The sequence below is a fragment of the Euleptes europaea genome, chromosome 3 (assembly GCF_029931775.1).
Source record: "Euleptes europaea isolate rEulEur1 chromosome 3, rEulEur1.hap1, whole genome shotgun sequence".
In the NCBI taxonomy this organism is placed as follows: domain Eukaryota; kingdom Metazoa; phylum Chordata; class Lepidosauria; order Squamata; family Sphaerodactylidae; genus Euleptes; species Euleptes europaea.
In genome coordinates, this window is record NC_079314.1 from 9,562,933 (window position 1) to 9,582,681 (window position 19,749).

A 19,749-nucleotide genomic window follows, 5' to 3' on the forward strand; every position below is an offset into this window, starting at 1 on the left:
TGAGTATGGCACCCACCTGGTTAAGCCATCCCCCTTCTCTCAAGTTAAAAATATGCACCTCAAGCATCTCAGCCAGGAATTTCGAGCCCTGCCTTCAGGTTTCCAAAGCCCCCAGAAAAAGAATTCACACAAAGGCTGCCCGTTTTTGACAGGTTCACAAACACCAAACAGAGGCAAGGATTTGTTTTTGAAGAAGAAAGGCTGTCACGGGCTTCAGGATGAAACTGTGACGTTTGAACTTCTGGCCTATTTTCTTTCTTGCAACATTTATAAATCCGGCCTTCGAAGCCAGACAAACCCCTACTGCAGCTGATCCCGTTTTCTCCTGCGGACATCCCCAAGCCATGACCTGCCAGATGATTTAATCAGCACACACAAGTGGCCAGGTGTTAATGACCCACAGAAGCGGCTGCCCGCCACACCCCTGCACATTTGCTGCAGCAGTTTTGCCTCCTCCTAATCAACCTCTACTGGATTGGGGCGGGGGGGGAGAGAGCTTCTCTGGAATCTCTGCATTGCACACGACTGAACTAATCGATCTGCTGCCAACATAAATCACTGGCCCTCAGAAGAGGCTGCCCAGTGCATCTCTGCATGTTACTGCGCTGCCTCACTTCCAGTCAGGAAGTATGCTCAGAACAGTGACTCACAAAGAGACGCTGGATGTGGGTTAACAGAGGCCATGTCATTTATTCCTGGATCCAAAGTAAAGCTGTTTCTAGCTCTCCTTTCGAGATCCCTCTTCTGTTGCCTCCAGGTGCAGACCACGTCTTTCACCACCTACGCGGTGCCCTCCTCCCACCCAGAGGTACCCTGACCCGGGGGACTCAGCCTGCCTTCCCAAGGGGCTCTCCCCCTGCCCCAAACTCAGGCCTCACCTGAATCCAGCACCTCCAGCGCATGCAACATCCCGCTGGCAAACTGCCCGGCATCCTCTTTGGTGTTAAAGTTGAGCCCCCAAACTTGGCGGGCATCGCGCCACTGGTGGAAGTTGGGGGTGGCCTGGTTGTATTTTAGCCCTTTCACAATGGCACTGTTAATGACCACCTTTGGTGGCAGGAAAGAAGCAAAAAAAACCTGGTCAGTTGCAGTCAGGCAGAGGGGGTTGAGTTGAACGGATGAGCGGAAACACAATAGAAGATGTGGGTATCGGGGGGGGCGCTGAATGCCCCCCCCCCAGCAATCTCACCAGAACGCTCTGAGGAAGGCCTGCGCTGCAGGGTAGTGCCAGAGAGGCAGAGCACATGCCCCATTCCTCCAGAAGGGGCACCCTATGCTATGGTGACCCAGGGTATGCCACCTTCTTTGCCAGGGAATTTCCTTCTCCCTCATCACTACAGCAAGTGGCGCAGCCCATCCTGGTACCCATCTCCTCCTGCCCAGCCCCTCCCTTCCATTCCCCTCAACTTGGAGAGCCTGTTCAGGGCGTACCTGTTGGTCCTGCTGCATCTTGCGGCCCACCACCCGGAAAGTGTTGGTGGTGGGGTTTTGGTAGATCTGGATGCGGCTGGGTGTCTGGGGCCCGCCCCCAGCCGGCATCCATTTCTTGTTGACGTCGTCATACAGCATCACGGTCGCTCGAGTGGCGCAAATGACCGTCTCGCTGGGGGTGGGGGGTGAGAGAAGGGGAGGGTTAGGCATCAGGGACACATACACACGTACCCCAACCGCAAAGGGGGCAGGGCACGTCCTGAAACACGCCACCCCCACCTGAAGAGCCTGGCAACACTTCTGCATACACAGGGTGTTCCCTGCCCCGGCATCCTGACCTCCTGCCAGTAAGAATAGAGAGAGGAATCAAAGTCTAACATTACGCAAATGTCAAAATGCAAATCTGCATTCATTTGTGTCCTTCTGGGCTCATATTTTTGAATAAAAATTTGCATTTTTCTTCTTTTTTTCTGAAAGAAATCTCGAGCTGTTTTTTGTTTGTATCTTCTGGAATTGTACCCCCCCCCCAAAAAAAACCCAGATTTGGGAGGGAGTTGTGATCCACTTTATGAATGACATGTTGGGTATTAGTCTGATGGTCCTTAAGGTCATGTTGCTGGGAAACATAAAAGACGCTCCTAAGTGTGGTTTTTTTCAGATTCAGAACTTGTATTAACTCCGTTAGTGGCAGCTAAATTAAATGCCAATGCTAGATGGACCCAACATGCCTGCCTCAGCTCTGTTTGGAATATTGTTGTGTTTATCAAGTTAATTTATCATCAAAGAACTTTAAGAAGCTCGATGGATATTTCAAGCACATTTTTAGAATGCTGGACCATGTTCAAATGTTTTGGAAGGATAAAGCTATGGAAGGAATTTCTCTTTTACAAGCAATTATGAACAACAGTTACAGACTGATCAGTTTAGTCATATGTTAACAACACTGTTAACATTGTATTTTCTATTCAGGAAAGTGGTCAGTTCACATTGTAACACTTCATATTCTGCTCGTCTGCTCATATCGTAACAATTTGTATTCTGCTTCTCTCACTGAAGAGTAAGGTGATAATTTTTCTATTTATTCATATCATGCTTGTCTCACTATTTTGAAAACTAAATATTGATATTCCTAGCTCACGTATGTCTCTGTTAGGTTGGATACGATTATATTCCCTGGGCATGTGCTACTCAGAATAAGGTTTTAGCTTTGTTTATGTTTGTATTTTATTTAATGAAAAAGTTGGAATTCTAAGCACTTTAGGACACTGTTTCCACGGTGGTGGTGGGGGAGCCATGCACTATAACCAGCTTTTGAAATTCCTGAGGCCCCCCCCCCAACATCCATCTCTTTAAAGCAAGGTTGCTACTTTTTTATTTAATGGCTTTAGTCTGGGCCTCAGCAGGTGAAGCTCTCCCCCCCTCATCTCCCAAAGGTCAAGGCTAGGGAAAAGAGGGCTGGCATCCCAGCTCCGGCTGCCCTTGTGACTTCCAGACACCCTTCCCAGTTCTGTCACACCCACTGCAACCAGCACCCCCGCGCACAAACACCCACACCTCCACATGGCCAACATCTGGAGCAAAAGCTCTGCAAAGCCTCACGCCACAGAAGTTCAAACAACAGGCAAGAGAAACGTGGCTTGGCAAAGGGGACAAGATTTCCAGTCCCTCTGCCTGGATTCCCCAGAGGTGTGTGGGGGGGGGGGGCTTGGAATCCATAGCCTGCCTCCGGGGAACCTGGAAAATCTTGCCATGTCAGAGTCTGCCTCTCCCTCTCCCCGTCTCTGCCACTTGAATTCTTGTGCCATTAATAGCCACCAAACAGAAATTCAGGAGGTGTGGGCAGAAAGTTAGGCGGCTGCACCAGTGGAATTGCTGCCTGTTGGAGGCTGGGTGCTTCTGCCAGGAGAAAGGGGGCAATCCTGACTCAATAGGGGGAAGAAAACTGCCAGTTCACAGTGGGATAAAAAAAAAAAAGCATGTGTGAATCTTAAGAAAAAAGGAAGCTGGGGGGGGGGAGATTTGAATGTGGGGCTTGAGTTGATTTCATATCCAAATTTGTGGTTCACCCTCAGCAAAAAAACAAAAACAAAACAAAACTCCACAACTGAATACAGGGAGTGTCTTTGCACTACAACCTGGTTTCATGGCTCTTCCCTCTTGGACGCTGGGGAGGGCAGGTGGACTTAAGAGATCTGTAAAGAGAGATTGCTCAGCACCTTCTTCAGACTACAGTTCCCAGGATTCCTGGGGGAGGGGAAGCCATACCAGTGAAAACCAATACAAAGCAAGACAGTCCAAGGGTGGTGCAAAGGTCCACGGGTCAGACTAGTACTGGGGAGATCCAGGGTCAACTCCTTCCTCCTTGGGCAACCTTGGGCCAGTTTCGTCCTTGACCTAACCTACCTCACAGGGTTGCTGCAAACATAAAATAAGAGGGAAGAAGCCACCACCCAGGAGCTCCTGGGTGGATAATCACGTATTAAGGGCATTTGTCGCACAGATGAGCCCTTCGGTTCCCCATGTTTGACGTCGTGACCTGCAGGATATCCTTAGGGTGCACAGAAGCAACATAGCTCTGGGGCTGCTCCTTGGTCGCTGACTACCTTCCCACACTATAGGCCACCATACAAGATGGCTCTTCCACCAGGAGGGGCCCCAGAAATCTCTTTTCCAGAAAACTCAGCCGTTGTTTCTCCTGCAGCAGGCAGGCACCCGGCAAGGGACAGGGACACCAGTATGGCAGAAGCAGCCTGGCTCCAGGCCCCTTCTCAGGGCCATGCGGCTTCACCACCCCACAGGAGCCGCACGGTTATCGCCTGGCCCAGGGGTTTCCTCAAGAGGAAGCAGCGGGCAAGCGGGCACAGCCACGCACAGGAACTCAGCCATGCTGACTTTGACTGCAATGCCAAGAGAGGAAACCGGATGGTCAGCGGACAGAGAGATGCCATCCCCAAGCTCTTCTTCAACTAGGATACCCCCACTAGCCGCTCTCACATGCAGCCTCAGCCTCCCCCTCTGCAAAAATGGTTTGTGTGTGGGGGGGGGGGCAGGCGAAGTAGCAGTCAAGCATTTCGCAGATCAAGGGCACTCCAGAAATGGTTGGCGGATGGAAGACAGCGGGTATTAAATTGCAGGGACCGAGGGAGAATTAAAGGTGTGTGGATGCCCTTGCCTGATTTAGCCTGCTCTCGGGACCTGGGTACCACAGACCGCCAAAAAGACAAATCAGTGGGTTCTAGATCAAATCAAGCCTGAACTCTCCCTAAAAGCTAAAATGACTAAACCGAGGCTATCGTACTTTGGTCACATGAGAAGATCAGAGTCACTGGAAAAGCCAATAAGGCTAGGAAAAGTTGAAGGCAGCAGGGAAAAAGGCAAACCCAGCATGGCCGCAATGGTCAGTCTGCAAGACCAGAGCAAGGCTGTTAAGGAGAGGATGTTTTGGAATCATGAATTCAGAGGGGCACCATAAGTCGGAAGCACCCTGATGTCACTTAACACGCACACACAAGGCCGGGGGAGGCAGCAGCTCCCTGGAATATTAAGAAAGGGAAGGAAACGGAGGTGAGAGGAGGGGATTCCCGTTCCAAGGCCCTGGACCTCCAAAGCACAGAGGACTAGAAACTTGGTTGATGGGAGGAAAAAAGAATGGATGTCCAGCTTTCTCGCAAAAACAAATTCAACCTCAGATGGTCCAGAAGCGCAGGCAGGCAGGCAGGCAGGACACCACACGGCTCAACCTAGTCCCAGGTCCCACCTCCATCTCTCCCCCCAACACACACACACACAACTACACACACCAAAGCTGCCAAGGAGTCCTAGGAAGCTTCTTCACCTTTCAGAACAAGGATGGGCGACTCCTGGCATCATCTGGCAAAACTGGAAAAGCCAGGAGGCTGGAGGAGCACCCCCCCACGGTGTATGCATGTGCAAGGAGGAAGTGGCAAAGACATGGGGCAGAGCAGCCCAGGAGTACAGTGATGCCAACCCAGGGAGCCTGTGTGGCCGCTGGGGGTGTCGCTTAAGGTCCCAGGCCAGGGAGGCCCACCCGACATGCCCCCCACAGCTTGACCATTCAGGCCTTTGTCCAGGAGAAAGGAGCACGGCTGCTTCCGCCTGTGAAAGCAGCCTGGATCCGCCCCCGCTTTGCCGCCACCCCCACCCCCCACCGCCACCAAAGCTCAGCTCCTCTCCAGGCACCAAGGGCTGAAGCGGAAGCTGACGCCACTCCCTCCGTCTAAACAGGGAGCGCCGAGCCAGGAATTCCTGCCCGGGCTGCATGCAGGTTGTGGCAGAGCCCGACCTGGCCGCTGCAGGGAAGGGAAGGAGCGGCAGGGGAGGGGAGCTCTCCCAAGCAGGCAGCCCCTCCCCACATATACAGGAGGCGCAACCCTCCCCACTCCCCACCATAGGAAAAGACCCCCCTAGCAGTTCAGAAATGGAGCAATGTGGAGTTTTCCGGGAGGGCTTCCCCAGAGAAGTAGTGAAACAGGTATGGGCCGCTCTTCCATCTGGTGCTATTTTCTGCCCTTCCCTCCTTCCCCAGAACTCCCCTCTTCCCCGTTTTATCCTCACAACAGGTTAGGATGAGAAAGTATAACGGCCTGAGATCAGCCTGTGAACTTCTTGGCAGTGTTGGCATCCGAACCTGGGGCCACTGCTCAGCTCCTGTGTGGGCACAGTTAAGGCGCTTCCGACTGATGGCGACCCTCCAAAACGTCCTCTTGTTAACAGCCTCGCTCAGGTGTTCAGCAGGGCAGCTCCTGATCTGCCACCAACAGGGCCAGAGCAGAATGCGGTCGGCTCCCAGAGAACACCAGCTTCCTTTTTTTGAAGGTTCTAGCTCTCATGGCTTCGAATGCGTGCAAGAAATGCCCGCTCAGGTCCTTGCTTTGCTGCTAAGGCCTTGAGCCCCCCTCGAGCCCACCTGTACAATGGGAGCGATATCCACCTCCTGCACCATGGGGCATTTAGGAGAGAGGAGAGAGAGCCGAGAGGGGCCTGCACTTTTCAAGCCCTGAGTCAGCGACCCAACGCCTCCTGTCCACCGCAGACCTTCCTCTGCACGCAGCCCCGGCCTCTGCCATCCATAAACACTGCAGCTTGCAATCTTTGCAGAACGCCAAGTATATTGCCAGGGGCCACACCAGGGACTGGGCGACCACTCTTCATGCATCCCCCGCCCCGCCTGGCTACTCTCCCCCCACCGCCAAGAAGCCCCAGCTTCACTCAGCCCTGCTGCAGCACCAGCACCCTCCGAGGAGACAGAGGAGGACGTCTCCAAGTCTCCAAACCCCACGCGAGGCTGTCCTCCAGCTTGCCAGAGCAAGGGGTGTGGGGTGAGCCACACTTATTTATTTACCCCATTTATACCACACTCTTCTCCCCAATGGGGACCCAAAGCGGTTTGCATTGCTCTCCTCTCCTCCATTTTATCCTCACAACAAACCTGTGAGGTAGGTGAGGCTGAGAGGGTGTGACCGGCCCATGGCCACCCAGCAAGTTTCCATGGCACAAGTGGGGATCCCAACCTGGGTCTCCCACATACTAGTCTGGCACTCTAACCACTACGCCACACTGACTCTCAGGTGGCAACGCAACAGAGCGCCTCATTTACACAAGCGCAAAACCAGTCGCCCCAAAGCAGCCACGCATTCCTGCCAAGGTGGCAAGTTTCCCACAATCCCTTGAGACACACCCCACTGTGAAGGCACCTGCCGCCCCCCCACCCAACTCTCTTTCCTACTCGCCAGCCCCTCTGCCCCCCCCCACTTCCTTGCAAAAGGTTGTTCGCCCTTTGGAGCCCCAAGAGAGGCACCGCAGGCCCCGGCCAAAGGTCTTTGTCTCTCTTTCACACACTCAAACAAACGGCACAGAGTTTGCAAATTGAAGAAAAACAGGTTGCATGCAATTTTGAAACAATTGACCAACAATCCGGAGGCGCACAATTGCGGCATCAGCCACCTTGCTTTCATAACTTCGGGGAGGGGGGGAGGGGAGAACAAATGCTCCCGGGTCTCGCTGCTAGCAGCTCACTTTGGGGAAACCCTCTTCTATATGGCTGCCAACCTCCAGGTGGGGCCTGGATTTGTCCCAGAATTGCAGCTGATCTCCAGACTGCAGAAATCGCCCCCCCTGGAGAAAATGGCTTCTCTGGAGGGGGGGCTCCAAGACCTCCCTTCCCAAATTCCACCCTCCCTGGACACCACCCTCAAACCTCCAACCCGGAGTTGGCAGCCCTACTCTTCCCTCGTGCGCCTCAGTTTCCCCACTCTTCTTGCAGTAGCAAGCCTGACCAGGAGAGCTTAGTTGATGCCTCCATGGCAAAAAGAGAACAGGGGGGGGGGACTTATCCAGAGGAGCAGCTGGAAGGAGTGGGCACAATGCCCAGGGCAGGGAGGACAGCCAGGCCTTTTGAACTTCGCAGTGCCCAGACCCCAAAGGAATGAGGATGGAGTTGGGCAGGCTCAGGGCCAAGAGGTCACTCCCTGGGCACCCGATGTCCCCCTACCCCAGACGAGCGGCTCAGCTGCAGCAGAGCTGCCAAGGCTGGGGGGGGGGAGAGACAGAGAGAGATACGCCTGGCCCCTCTCCCCTGGAGGGGCTAGCCACAGCCAGGCCAGGCACGCTGCACCGCCTTCCCTCTTCCTGAAGGCCAGAAACGGGCGGGAGCAACCACTGGCACCTGGGAGGGCGGGGAGGGCGCTTAAAAGGCGGAAGGAACAGCGGGGGAGAGAACACAGTGGCCTCTGCCCATATAAGGGGTGTTTTGAAGGATCGGCACAGAATCGGGGAAACGCGGGACAGCCGCTGGGGAGGGCCAGCCGGCAGCTGCCCTGCCTCGCCCCCCAGCCCTGACCAGCAGAGGCATGTGCCGCCACCCCCCAACCCGAGGCGCCCAACATTCCCAGCCCACTGCTAGTCACAAAGGAGTGCACGAGACTTCTGTGCTGGAAGCCTTTCATCCGGGGGAGCGAGGGGGGGGGGGGCAAGCGGAGAGCTGACAAACAGGTAGGACCGTGACTCAGGGCTGTTTCCGTGTGCTTTCCTGCCGCCAGTTGCAAAGTTGCCTGTGGGGGCGGGAGGAAGTTGGCTGCGCCACCCGCCTTTGGTGTGCTGCAAACAGGCCAGGCAGAGGCGGGGCGGGAAAGGGACAGCCCAGGCTCCCGGATGCTGGGCAAGATGGGGGGAGAGAGACCCCATGGTTTGGCTTTGGCTGGCAACGGTGCAGAGATGCCCAAGAAGCAGTTTCCAGGCCAAGAACAAAGAACAGCTCCTCTGTCACTTCAGAAATTCGCCGATGACACCAAATTGGGAGGAGCAGTGAACACCCCAGAAGATATCGAATTCAACGAGATCTGAACGCACTGGAAAAGTGGGCAGATGTGAACAAGATGCAGTTCAACAAGGGACATGAATACTGAATGGGGGATACACTTCTGGGCAGCAGTGTGTGTGAACAAGATCTAGGGGTACAGGCGGACCGTAAGTTACATATGAGCAGCCAGTGTGATGCAGCAACAATTAAAAAAAAATCTAACACAATCTTGGGGTGCATCAACAGAGACATAACATCCAAATCACAACATGTCTTAGTTTCGCTGTACACTGCATTGGTCAGGCCGCACTTGGAGTATTGTGTGCAGTTCTGGAGGTCTCACTTGAAAAAGGATGTGAACGGAGTTGAGTGGGTGCAGAGGAGAACAACAAGGATGATCAGGGGCCTGGAGACCAAGCCCTACGAGGAAAGGCTGAAGGACTTGGGAATGTTTAGTCTGGAGAAGAGGAGGTTGAGGGGGTACATGGTTGCTCTCTTGAAGGGCTGTCATTTAGAGGAAGGCAGAGAGCTGTTCCTGTTGGCAGCAGAGGATAGGACTCGCAAGAATGGCTTTAAATTGCAGAAGGAAAGGTGCCGGCTGGATATTAGAAAACAAGAGTTGTTCAACAGTGGAATCAGCTACCTGGGAAGGTGGTGAGCTCCCACTCGCTGGCGGTCTTTAAGCAAAGGCTGGACGAACACTTGTCAGGGATGCTGCATCAAGCAGGGGGTTGGACTAGATGGCCTGTATGGCCCCTTCCAATTCTCTGTTTTAGTTCCAGCCCTAGACGTGCAGCTGACTCTGGGGAGAAGCTGGGCCAAAGTTCCAGTTTCGCAGAGAAGAAGCAAAAAGGAACTACACCGTTCCCCTATTTGCTACTGCGCTCCTCTGAACGCCTTTCCTCCGGAGAACCATGGAAGGAGGGCCATCCAGTTAAAGGGATGCAATTCAAGTCTCCAAAGGTGGAGTTGGAGCTCTGAAGATGCCCAGGGAATTGGGGAGGGGATCATTCCAGCTACCAGAATCATAGAATAGAATCATACAGTTGGAAGGGACCACCAGGGTCATCTAGTCCAACCCCCCGCACAATGCAGGAAATTCTGAATTATCTCCCCATCCCGCCCCCAGTGACCCATACTTCATGCCCAGAAGATGGCCAAGGTGCCCTCCCTCTCATGATCTGCCCTAAGGTTCTCTCATGATCTACCAGCCACTCACTGGTAGGGAGGGTCCCAGGAGCCTTGTCCAAAATTTCAGGAGCTGGGTGAGAATGCAAGCTTGCAACCAAGGAAACCAAGTGCGCTGCCTCGGAGGGTGGTGGAGTCCCCGTCTTTGGAGGTCTTTAAGCAGAGGCTAGATGACCATCTGTCGGGAATGCTTTGATTGTGGGATCCTGCATGGCGGGGGAGGTAGTTGTGAATTTCCTGCATTGTGCAGGGGGTTGGACTAGATGACCCTGGTGGTCCCTTCCAACTCTATGATTCTAAATGCATCTAGGGAAATGGCACAGGCCAGCATGGTGTAGTGGTGGCTAGAGAGTGTCAGATCTGGGAAACCCAGGTCTGAATCCCTGCCTCAGTCCTGGAAGCTCACTGGGTAACCTTGGGCCAATAAACAAGAAAAAAGGGGGGAGGGGGGGAAAACCCCAACCTGAAAAACCAAAAGCTGGGTACCCAAGGTTGGGTGGAGAAAGGTAAAATAATATTATAGAGAAATGTATTTATTTTAAGGCGCTTGTATCAAAGTTAAAAGCATTAAAAGTGATAAAACAAAGCACAGTGGCGACTGGTAAGGTTGATAAATATAAACCACCCACCATTCACGTTTTGCCCAACAGATAAAAACCTATATAATGCACACACAAACAATGTATCACAATATATAAACAAAATTATAAAAGCTCAGGTATGTATCTAGGGTGTATAACAAATTTCAAATTTGAAAGCCCTCTAGATGAAATACCTGCAAGTTGTTCTACTCTGCGCTATATTAGTCTCCCATACAGAGTATGCATGCTAGTATCAACCTGGGCCAATCACAAACTCTCAGCCTGGCCTACCACACAGGGCTATTGGGAAGATAAAATGGATGAGAATGATGTAAACTGCTTTGGGACCCCCAATGAGGAGATAAGCAGGATATAAATAAAGTAAATGAATAAATAAAATTCCACAAAGCCAAGCCACGGCCCATTAATGCCTCGGGGGCTATTCCACTCCACTTGAATCCCCCCCCAACACAAACACACCCCGCTGTGCACACCTGCTTTTCTCTGGACATTTCTCTTCCTTCTGCTTGGGAGGCTCGGGAGATTTAGAGGGGCGCCCCAGCCTGCCAAAGGGAAAAAAATTCAGATCTGCCAAAGGAACTGGTGGGGAAGGGGACACACCAGGAAATGACCTAAGAGATCACGTCTGGTGCGCGCGCGGGGGGGGGGGCTCTCTGAATGGGGAACATTTCAGGTTTACAGCCAACCGTCTGCACATTACAAGCCCACATATCTCTGTGGCTGTTCAACAGAAACAGGGAAGCCAAATGCCCAAGGGGACCCTGCATGACAGGAGGCTGGGAGCCATCCTGGGGCTGAAAGATAAATTGAAGATAAATCCAGAGGAATGCCAAAAGGGTGCTGGGGAGAGAACCAGGCCAGACTCTGACCAGCCAAGTCCCCAAATGTGTGCCAAGGTGGGGGGGACCGCCAAAGCCCCTTTAGGGAGGGAGACCCCCAGACAAGCCCCCAAGTATCCACACCTGATCTTCAGAGAGGTCCTTCCTTCTTTGGGCTTTGGGTCAGGAGCATGCTTAACATCAGACCTGCCAAAGGGGGAGGAAACAGACTCACTTTTCCCCCAGGGCCAAGAGGGGGAAGCCAGGGGATCAGTGCTAGCCCACCACTGGGGGAGGGGGGGGGAAGGACGAGGTTCTGAGATCCTGAGATCTCACCACTGGAGATCAAAAAAGGGGCTTAAGCGGGGGGGGGGGTCGCATGTCTTTGTCCCAATCCTGCCCCTCCCCCCAAACGCCACACTCCGCTGGGTGCTGGCACTTGAGACGCTGAGTCACTCACTTCCTGCTTTTCCAGCTGAGTCCTGTTCAGGACATCTTGGGAAAAGAGGGAGGAGAGGGCTGCCACTTCCCCCCCCCCCCCGCAGGGCGAGGAGAAGGAGCCCTGCCGGCCCACAGGAAAACTGCTTTTGTGCAGCACAAGCACCAGCGCCAAAGAGCAGGGAGAAAGCCACGCTGGGCACCCTCCCTCCTCCTTAGCACCTGGCTTGGTTCATGTCCCCGGCTTTGCTGGTTGGGGCAAGTTCCCCCCCACCCACACACCTTTCGGAGTGACTACTTTTGAGGAAGGCCATGGTGCCGCTGCCTCGGGCCGCCAGGGAACGTTCAGGGCCCGGCCAAGTCCCGCCTGGCCGCAGTCTGCCCTCCCCAGTCCTCAAGACCTGCCAGGCCAAGCGGAAGGCGGCGTTGCGAGGTCACAATCCAGACAGCCCAGAACCTCCCCCCAGAACTCCGGGGCCAAGGACCACCTCTGTGGGAATTGCACAGACTCCCAGAATGCAGTGGGGAGCGCGCATGCATTCCCAAGGTGGTATGACCGGAGTTCGATCCCTACGGAAGTCAGTTTCAGGTAGCGGGCTCAAGGTTGACTCAGCCTTCCATCCTTCTGAGGTTGGTAAAATGACTGGGGGAGGCTTGCTGGGGGTAAAGTGTAGACAACCGGGGGAGGAAACGGCAAACCACCCCGTAAAACATAGTCGGCCTAGTAAACGTCGTGATGTCACCCCAGGGGTCAGTAATGACCCGGTGCTTGCGCAGGAGATTACCATGTAAATGAGGGTTACATCAATACAGCTATCACTGGGTGCCCAACGAACCCCTCAGGTGCTTCACTTCTGGAAAAATAGGTACCGGGGCCTGGGAACCCTCCACTGGGCTACAACAGGCTGCAGATAACTCAGACCTGTTTTGAGCGGGACGCTGGCACACGTAAGAGCTCAGCCGTGGAACATTCCACTGGGCTGCCACTAGAGCCAAGCAGCTACGTGGCACCTTAGTGGAGAGAAACAAGGGATCGGGCCCTATGGGCATGGCTTCCGGAGCTCAAAATCCCCAATGAGCTCCAAGCAAGAACAGCCATCCCCAAATCATGTCAAGCAGAATATGCTTTGGGTATCTCGCACCCTCGGCCCTACTGGACCTAGCACCCTCTTTTTCAGGTCAGCCAAGAGCCTTGGGAAATGCACAAGGAGGGCACAAGGGCTGCAGCCAACTCCCACCGCCTGCCTCCAGAACACAGCGCTCCGAGGCAGACTGCCTCTGAACATGACGGTTCCACTGAGAGCCAGCGTGGTGTCGTGGTTAAGAGTTCTGGCTTAGAGCGGTGGACTCTGATCTGAAGAACCAGGTTTGATTCCCTACTCCTCCACATGAAGCCAGCTGGGTGACCCTAGGCTAGTCACAGCTCTCTCAGCCCCACCTACCTCACAGGGTGTCTGTTGTGGGGAGGGGAAGGGAAGGTGATTGTAAGCCAGTTTGATTATTCCTTAAGTGGTAGAGAAAGTCGCCATATAAAAACCAACTCTTCTTCTTCTCTCTGAGGTGTCATTTGAGCTCTCCAGTCCTTGTCTACACACCCTCCAAGCTCCTGGCAAACACCACATCTTGTGGCCAGAGGTTTCACTTACTCATGCACTCCAGGAGTTAACACTACAAGCTATGGATCCCTTTTCCTCCAGGGGAAAGCCAGTCAGTCAGTTTATTGTAACGGTCCAAGACCAGTCAAAATATTCGTCACATGTACAGAAAATAGAAATATTAAGTTTAAGAGGAATATAAAGTAATCCAAAACATGTAAGCACCAAGAATTAATTATAAACATTATGTAGGTCTTATACATGATTAACCAATTAAAATCAGTGCATAATAATTTACACTATGATAAAAAGTCTCAATGTTTATCAGACTGCGGGGAACCTGGTTTATTTGTGAGTGCCTTACGTTTGGTAATTGCAATGAATAAAAACTTTGCGACCGAACATGAAACCCCCATATTCTTGTCTTCCAAGAGATATCTCAGAAAAAGGCTCTCAGACTGGTGTAAAGAATTTCCGGCTAAGGTAAAACGCTGTAATAGAGGTTTGATTAACCATTTTCTCTCATCAACATATAAAGCACAGTAAAATAAAACATGAGGGACTGTCTCTACAGAATCGTTCGAGCAGGGACAAAGTCTCATAGACCGGGGAGTTTGTTGGAATCTACCGTAAAGTAACAAGGAGGGAAAGGCATCAAATCTTGCCCTTGAAAAGGCCCATCTATGGTTTGGATCCAGGGGAAAACCAGAAGTTCTCAGAAGGATTTCACGATTTTTATATTTGAAGCTGGTGGGCATGAAGTAGCTTTGACAATGGGCTAAGGGTTTGTTTTGAACACGAGTCGGGTGACATCTGATGTGCATGGTGTGTGTGTGTGTCTTTTTATATTGCCTCTTTTCCTGAGACTGCACCTTGGCGCTCCAGATCCACTGCTATCCTCTGAATGCTTTCGATAGGGACTACAGGGACAAAAGGGTTAACAGGCAGACAGACTACCACACCACGTACACAGTGGAAAAGGGAAGTCGGGGGAATTTACTCGGCTCCTTCCTGCCATTTGGGTAATCAGCAAACTCTGCGGCCACTGGCCTGCCCCAGAGCCCCTTTCAGACCCACAGCCAGCTGAGAATTCCTAGCACACACTGCAAAGCGAAGCAGCTGGGAAACTACTCAGAAACCTGGCTGGGCGGCATTTCTCAGTTTTGACAGATGGGAAACTGAGGCACAAGGAAAGGGGGGCTCAACCTCTAAAAATAAAGTGTTGCACGCATACTAAGCTGGCGAAAAAAGTTAAGTGTTTAAAATTGCGCCAGCAGATATAGCAAAAGTCCTGTAAGTTTAATGAACCCACTCAACAGATGCTCCATTTAAGATTAAACTGCATTTTACACCCCCAGCCCCTCCAGCTAGACTTTCTGATCTCAGTCTTCCCCCCCCCGCACCCTACACAGTGCCAGTCACATCCATTTGCCCCCCAACACGCACCTGTGACACCACAAAGCCCCAACAGCCACAGCAGGTGTCGGAGTGCTGAAATACACAATGAGCTCCCTTCCCACCCCCAGACAACTGGACCATGTGCAGCTGTCCAGAGATACCAGAGAGAAACCCCAAACAGCATGGAGGGGGGCTTATTTTCCCCACCACCCTCCTCCATGCAGCTGCTGAACCTGTTTGCATCTTGCTTTCCTGCAGCTTTAGCTACTGGGCAATGCTTTAAAAAAAGGAGAAAAAAAGGGACTTTGCCATTGTCGCAGGGTGTGGGGAGGGTGGCTGTCCGGCTTGGGGTGAGATTGCATGAGATTGCTCAAACCCACAACTTCCGTGGCTGAAGCAGAGGTGTGAAATATTTGCTTAGCAGCAAGGAGCTGAGTTCCTACAGGTTGCGGGGGGGGGGGGATTCTCTACCCCCACGGCTCTGGTGCTCTGCAGAACTGAAGCAGGTCTTGGTGCACCAGGAATCCTGGGCTTTGTGATTCGCAGCCCCTTTGCAGTTTTCCACACACACACAAAAAGCTTTGCCAATCTAATGCACATACATCTATCTCCCGGTCAAGCAAGGAGGCCAGAGGGGAAAGCATCAGGCTCCTGAATTTTGGCCCTTGATGTGAAGCCAACAAAAGTTTTTTAAAAATTCCCCAGAGAGGCTTTGCGGTTGGAGGGTCAAACTCAGTAGCAGCAGCTCACCTGCAAGATGGGAACAAAGACCTGCCAAGGTCAGCAACACAAGGACACCACCAGAAACAGAACCGTCAGGGTTGGACTTTTACCCCAGCCCTCCAGATTTCATCTGCTCCCTACCCCCCTTCCAACACCACCAAGAGTCGTCCCCCCAAAAGCCAAGCCTTAGAGGAAAGTCGGCAAGCATACCCCTGTCACACTCTAGTCAGATTTCCACATCCAGATGCATGGGGGCAGGGGTGGAGATCCACACTGAAAAAAGTTCTTGAAATTATTTAAGAACAGTGGAGATTTAAACGCTCAACAATCATACTACCAAGCTTTCCAACAGAGACATGCAGCACGCCAAGAAAACTCAGCCTCTGGGCAGAGGACTGGAACACAGGCCATGCTGTACCCATTTGGGTTTCCCCCCCCCAAAAGGATCCAGGTAGGATCTGAGAAAAAACTGCCTTTTTGTCCAAGTAAACTCAAAGTACTGAGTTAAAGGCTTCAATACAGAGAAGTATAGGCCTCAGCAAGGATGAATCAGCCTGACATCTGCACAGGAAATCTGAGTGACCAATTTTTTAGAATTCTTTGGGAATGCAGGGAAGCCCTGAGGTCAGGAGGACATCACCCGGTAGGACTTCCAAACGCCCTTTTTGGAAAAGTCCCCACAATGCTCTCAGAAAGCCCTGCTACGACGATGGGCGCCCAGACCTGTCTTGTAACAAAACGGATGGGCAGTTGATTCAGGACAGACAAAGGGAAGTACTTCTCCACCCAATGGAGAATCGTCTTACAGAACTCCCTGCCACTAGACATAGCAACCACCACTGGTTTAGACAGCTTTAAAAGGGGGATGTAACAAATTCACAAAGCGGAGGTCTGTTAACACCTAATGGCTATGGGGCCTAAATGGAACCTCCATGGTCAGAGGCTGTGCATCTCCCAGTACCAGCCGTTAAGGAGACTTTGGCCATTATGCCCTGCTAGCAGGCTTCCACCTGGCTGCTGTGGAATGCAGGAAGCGGGACAAGATGGACCCTCGGCCCCACCCTGAGGGGCTCGCAAGATACTGAGCCACCCCGCAGGCAACCTGGCTGTCACTCGTAGGTCACTTCCCCACTTTTTGAGAAGGGGCAGAAAATGCACAACCACAGGGCCCTTCCAGGGCTTACTTAGTCGGGGACCCCTCACCACTGGGCCTGCAGGTTCGCTGAGCTTATGGGCACCACTGAAGCACAGGGCAATTAACAGTATAAGCACAAGTGACAGGCCCCTGCCCCAAGGACCTACAATCAGAACCTGTAGAGAGTAACGTGAGAAATGGCGAGGGAGGGACTGTGAGTATGCCCGGTTGTAGGAAGACGAGGCCTCCCTATTGAGTTACCTGCAAAAGTCTGCCACCTGGAAGAAACCGCAGTCCGCCTCCCCTAAAGGCAACAAGAAGCGCAGGCAAGAGATCCTTGCCCAGAGGCAAGTCCCCATTGGCTTTCTTTTTTCAACGCCCACAGAAGAGAAACGCCAGAGGCACCCCCGGCCTCACAGACAGGCTCGAGGAAGCGTCTCCAGCACACGGAAGCCGGTCGGCTTGGGAGGCCCGGCAGCACGCTTGGTACCCAAGAAGCCAGCAGGGCCCCTCTTCCCAGCGCAAAAGTTGAGAGACTGGCCCTGCATTCAGCCGCCTTTTAGGATTGGGAGCCTGCGGGCTGGGATTGCTTCTTGCAACTTAATTACCGCCCAGCCCGAGCGGCTGTATAAATAATGAATTTCATTTATTTATTACGAATTTAAAGCCAAGACTTAACCTAACTGTTCTTATCTGTATTTTATTTTTCCTTCATTCGCCCCAAAGTAGCTTACAGCATTCTCCTCTCCTCCACTGTATCCTCACAACAACCCTGTGAGGTAGGTTAGGCAGAGAGTGTGTGGCCGACCCAATGCTGTCCAGTGAGCTTCCATGGCTGAACCTGGGTCATCCAGAATCTAGTCTGACACCCTTAAGCACGCTGGCTCTCAAAATCCATCTTCCTGTAGTTTACCCAATTTGATTTTGGCCCTAGTTCTTAGGAAATCCAGGAGATGAGAAAAGTGCAGGAAGCCCTGTTGGGGGAGGGAGTGGGGGGAAAGTTGAAAGAGTAAGGTGACTGGGTGGGGCAGGGGGTGGGGCAGAGCCAAGGTGGGGGAGGGTGCATCGGGTGACTCAGAGGCTGGGAGCCAGAGAAGCAGGCTGAAGCCCCCCAAACAGTGACTCCCCCCACCCCTGCATAGCCTTTAATTCCAACAGGGAGGAGTCGGGGGCATCCAGGTCTGTTTTGAACTCATCCTTTATGATCCAAAGCTCTTCCTCCTGACCCCAAATCAGACAAGAAAGCAGGGCGAGAAGCCGGGAGGGGGAGGTGAAAGCACTCTGTGCATGCTCAGGACTACCAAAAACAGGTTTGGGGGCTTGAATCAGGCTCACATTAAGTCCTGCCAGCACAAAAGGTTTCAGGGATGGGGGGGGGGGGAAGAGTTTGAGAATGGGCATCCTTTGGTGACCAAGTTCACACAAGGCCACTGTAGGCTATGAGCCCCCAGACTTAATTAAGGCGCAAGGAGATTCTCCTGTCTGGCTCTGTTGGGTGGGTGGGGGGAGCTGCCAATAACCAAGAAGGGAAGTTGGTGCAGAGTCACCAAGGAATCCCCTCCAGAGTGGACGATGGCATCTGGTTGTTGGCCCAAAGATCTTTGGGGTGGCACTGAGAGGGGGGTGTCACTTGGTACAGAAAATATGGAAGCCAGCAGTTACCCCCCAGAGGGTTCAGGAAAGTGGGGGTGTGCTAGACTCAGCCCTCTCCCCACACATGGGGGTCCTCCTCTTCTCCCTCCTGCAGCTCCCCCAGTCCTAACATTCAAAGCACTTCCCATATTTGGACAGACCCCCCCCCAAGAAGAGAGAAGAGCCTCTGCTTTCCTCACCCACCCACCCTCCAATCATGCAGTTGAGGAAATGGGGGGGGTGTCCCCGTTTTGCCCATCTTGAGGCCCCCAACACCTTGACAGCAACCGGGTTGAGGGGGGCAGGCACTCCCCATCCTGAATGCTTGCCCCCCCCCCAAAAAAAACCAAGCTGGGCAGGAATAACAAAACGCAGCCCCAGCCAGGGACCAAACTTAGAATGAGACCTCCCCCAAAAGACCATGACAGCAACTTCCCCCTATGGGGGGGGCACCCATACTTCGCCTTCCGACAAGGAGGACCCCCCCGGTCCTGCATCCTCTCTCGGGGGGAGGCTCAAGACTTCCGCACCTCCCGGGGGGGGCAGCCCCCCCGGCTTTCCTTCCCAGAAAGTGCCGCCTTTCTCCCCGCGCGCCCCCCCCCCGCAGTCTCCGGGGGAGGGGGGCGCCGTGTCCCGCGCCACGCGAAAGCCTCCCCGGAGCCCTTCCCGGCCGGCCGGCGGGCTGCGTCCCGAAGCGGGGGAAGCGCTCCAGCCTTTTTCGGGGGGGGGGGCGCAGAAGGCCGCCCCCCCGCCCCCCCCTCTGCAACAGGCTCCTCCTTCCCCACCCGGGGGCCAACAAAGGCCCGGCGCTGGCGGGGCGCCCCGGCAGGTACTGACCTCATGTCTGCCGGCTTTGTGCGCGGCGCTGCAGCCGCCGCTGGGCTGGGCGGGGTCGGGCGCGCTGCTGCTCCGTGGCCGGCCGGGGGGCCGCGGCTGGGCTGGGCTGGGCTGGGCTGGGCTCAGCCCTGGCTGGCTGGCTGGCTGGCTGGCCGGGGGCGCGCAATGCTGCCGCCGCTGCTCAAGCCGGGCCACCCATCCCCATCTGCGGCGCGCCGCCTCCCGCTTCCTCCTTCCCCCCCTTGCTTGCTTCCTTCCTCGCCTCGGCCCGCCCCGCCGGCTACCTCGGCCCTGGGCCGGCCGCTCATCCCCGCCGGAGCCGCCCCTTTGGCTGTGGCCACCCCGCCGCCGCGCGCCCCGCTCGCCTACATGGCCTGCCCCACTCCACAATGCACCGCACCGCTCCGGCGCCTCTTAAAAGGGGAGCGCCGCCGACCCTCGCCTTAAAAGGGGCGGCGGGCGGGGGGCAGGGGGCGCGGGGCGGCGCGGTGGGCCCCACCCCGTGGTCCCTAGGGCAGCTCCGGCGGAAAGGAGAGACCAACCCAACTCGCAAGTTCAACATAAAGCCCGTTCCGATACCTGCTGCGACGAAACCACCCATTTCAATAATGAAGGGAGGGGGCTGCTCGGTGGC

The 19,749-nt window shown here is 54.0% G+C and overlaps 1 protein-coding gene across 1 annotated transcript in view; it reads right to left on the reverse strand.

The window, feature by feature from the left end:
• VASP (vasodilator stimulated phosphoprotein) overlaps positions 1 to 19,137 on the reverse strand; it is a 28,508-nt gene extending 9,371 nt beyond the window's left edge. Inside the window, exons 1-3 of the mRNA XM_056847648.1 lie at positions 19,116 to 19,137; positions 1,432 to 1,603; positions 879 to 1,047 (exon numbers count right to left, since the gene is read on the reverse strand). Coding sequence (XP_056703626.1) covers positions 879 to 1,047; positions 1,432 to 1,603; positions 19,116 to 19,120 — 346 coding nt within the window. The 5' untranslated portion in view covers positions 19,121 to 19,137. The remainder of the gene's footprint in view (positions 1 to 878; positions 1,048 to 1,431; positions 1,604 to 19,115) is intronic.
• Positions 19,138 to 19,749: the final 612 nt, after the last annotated feature.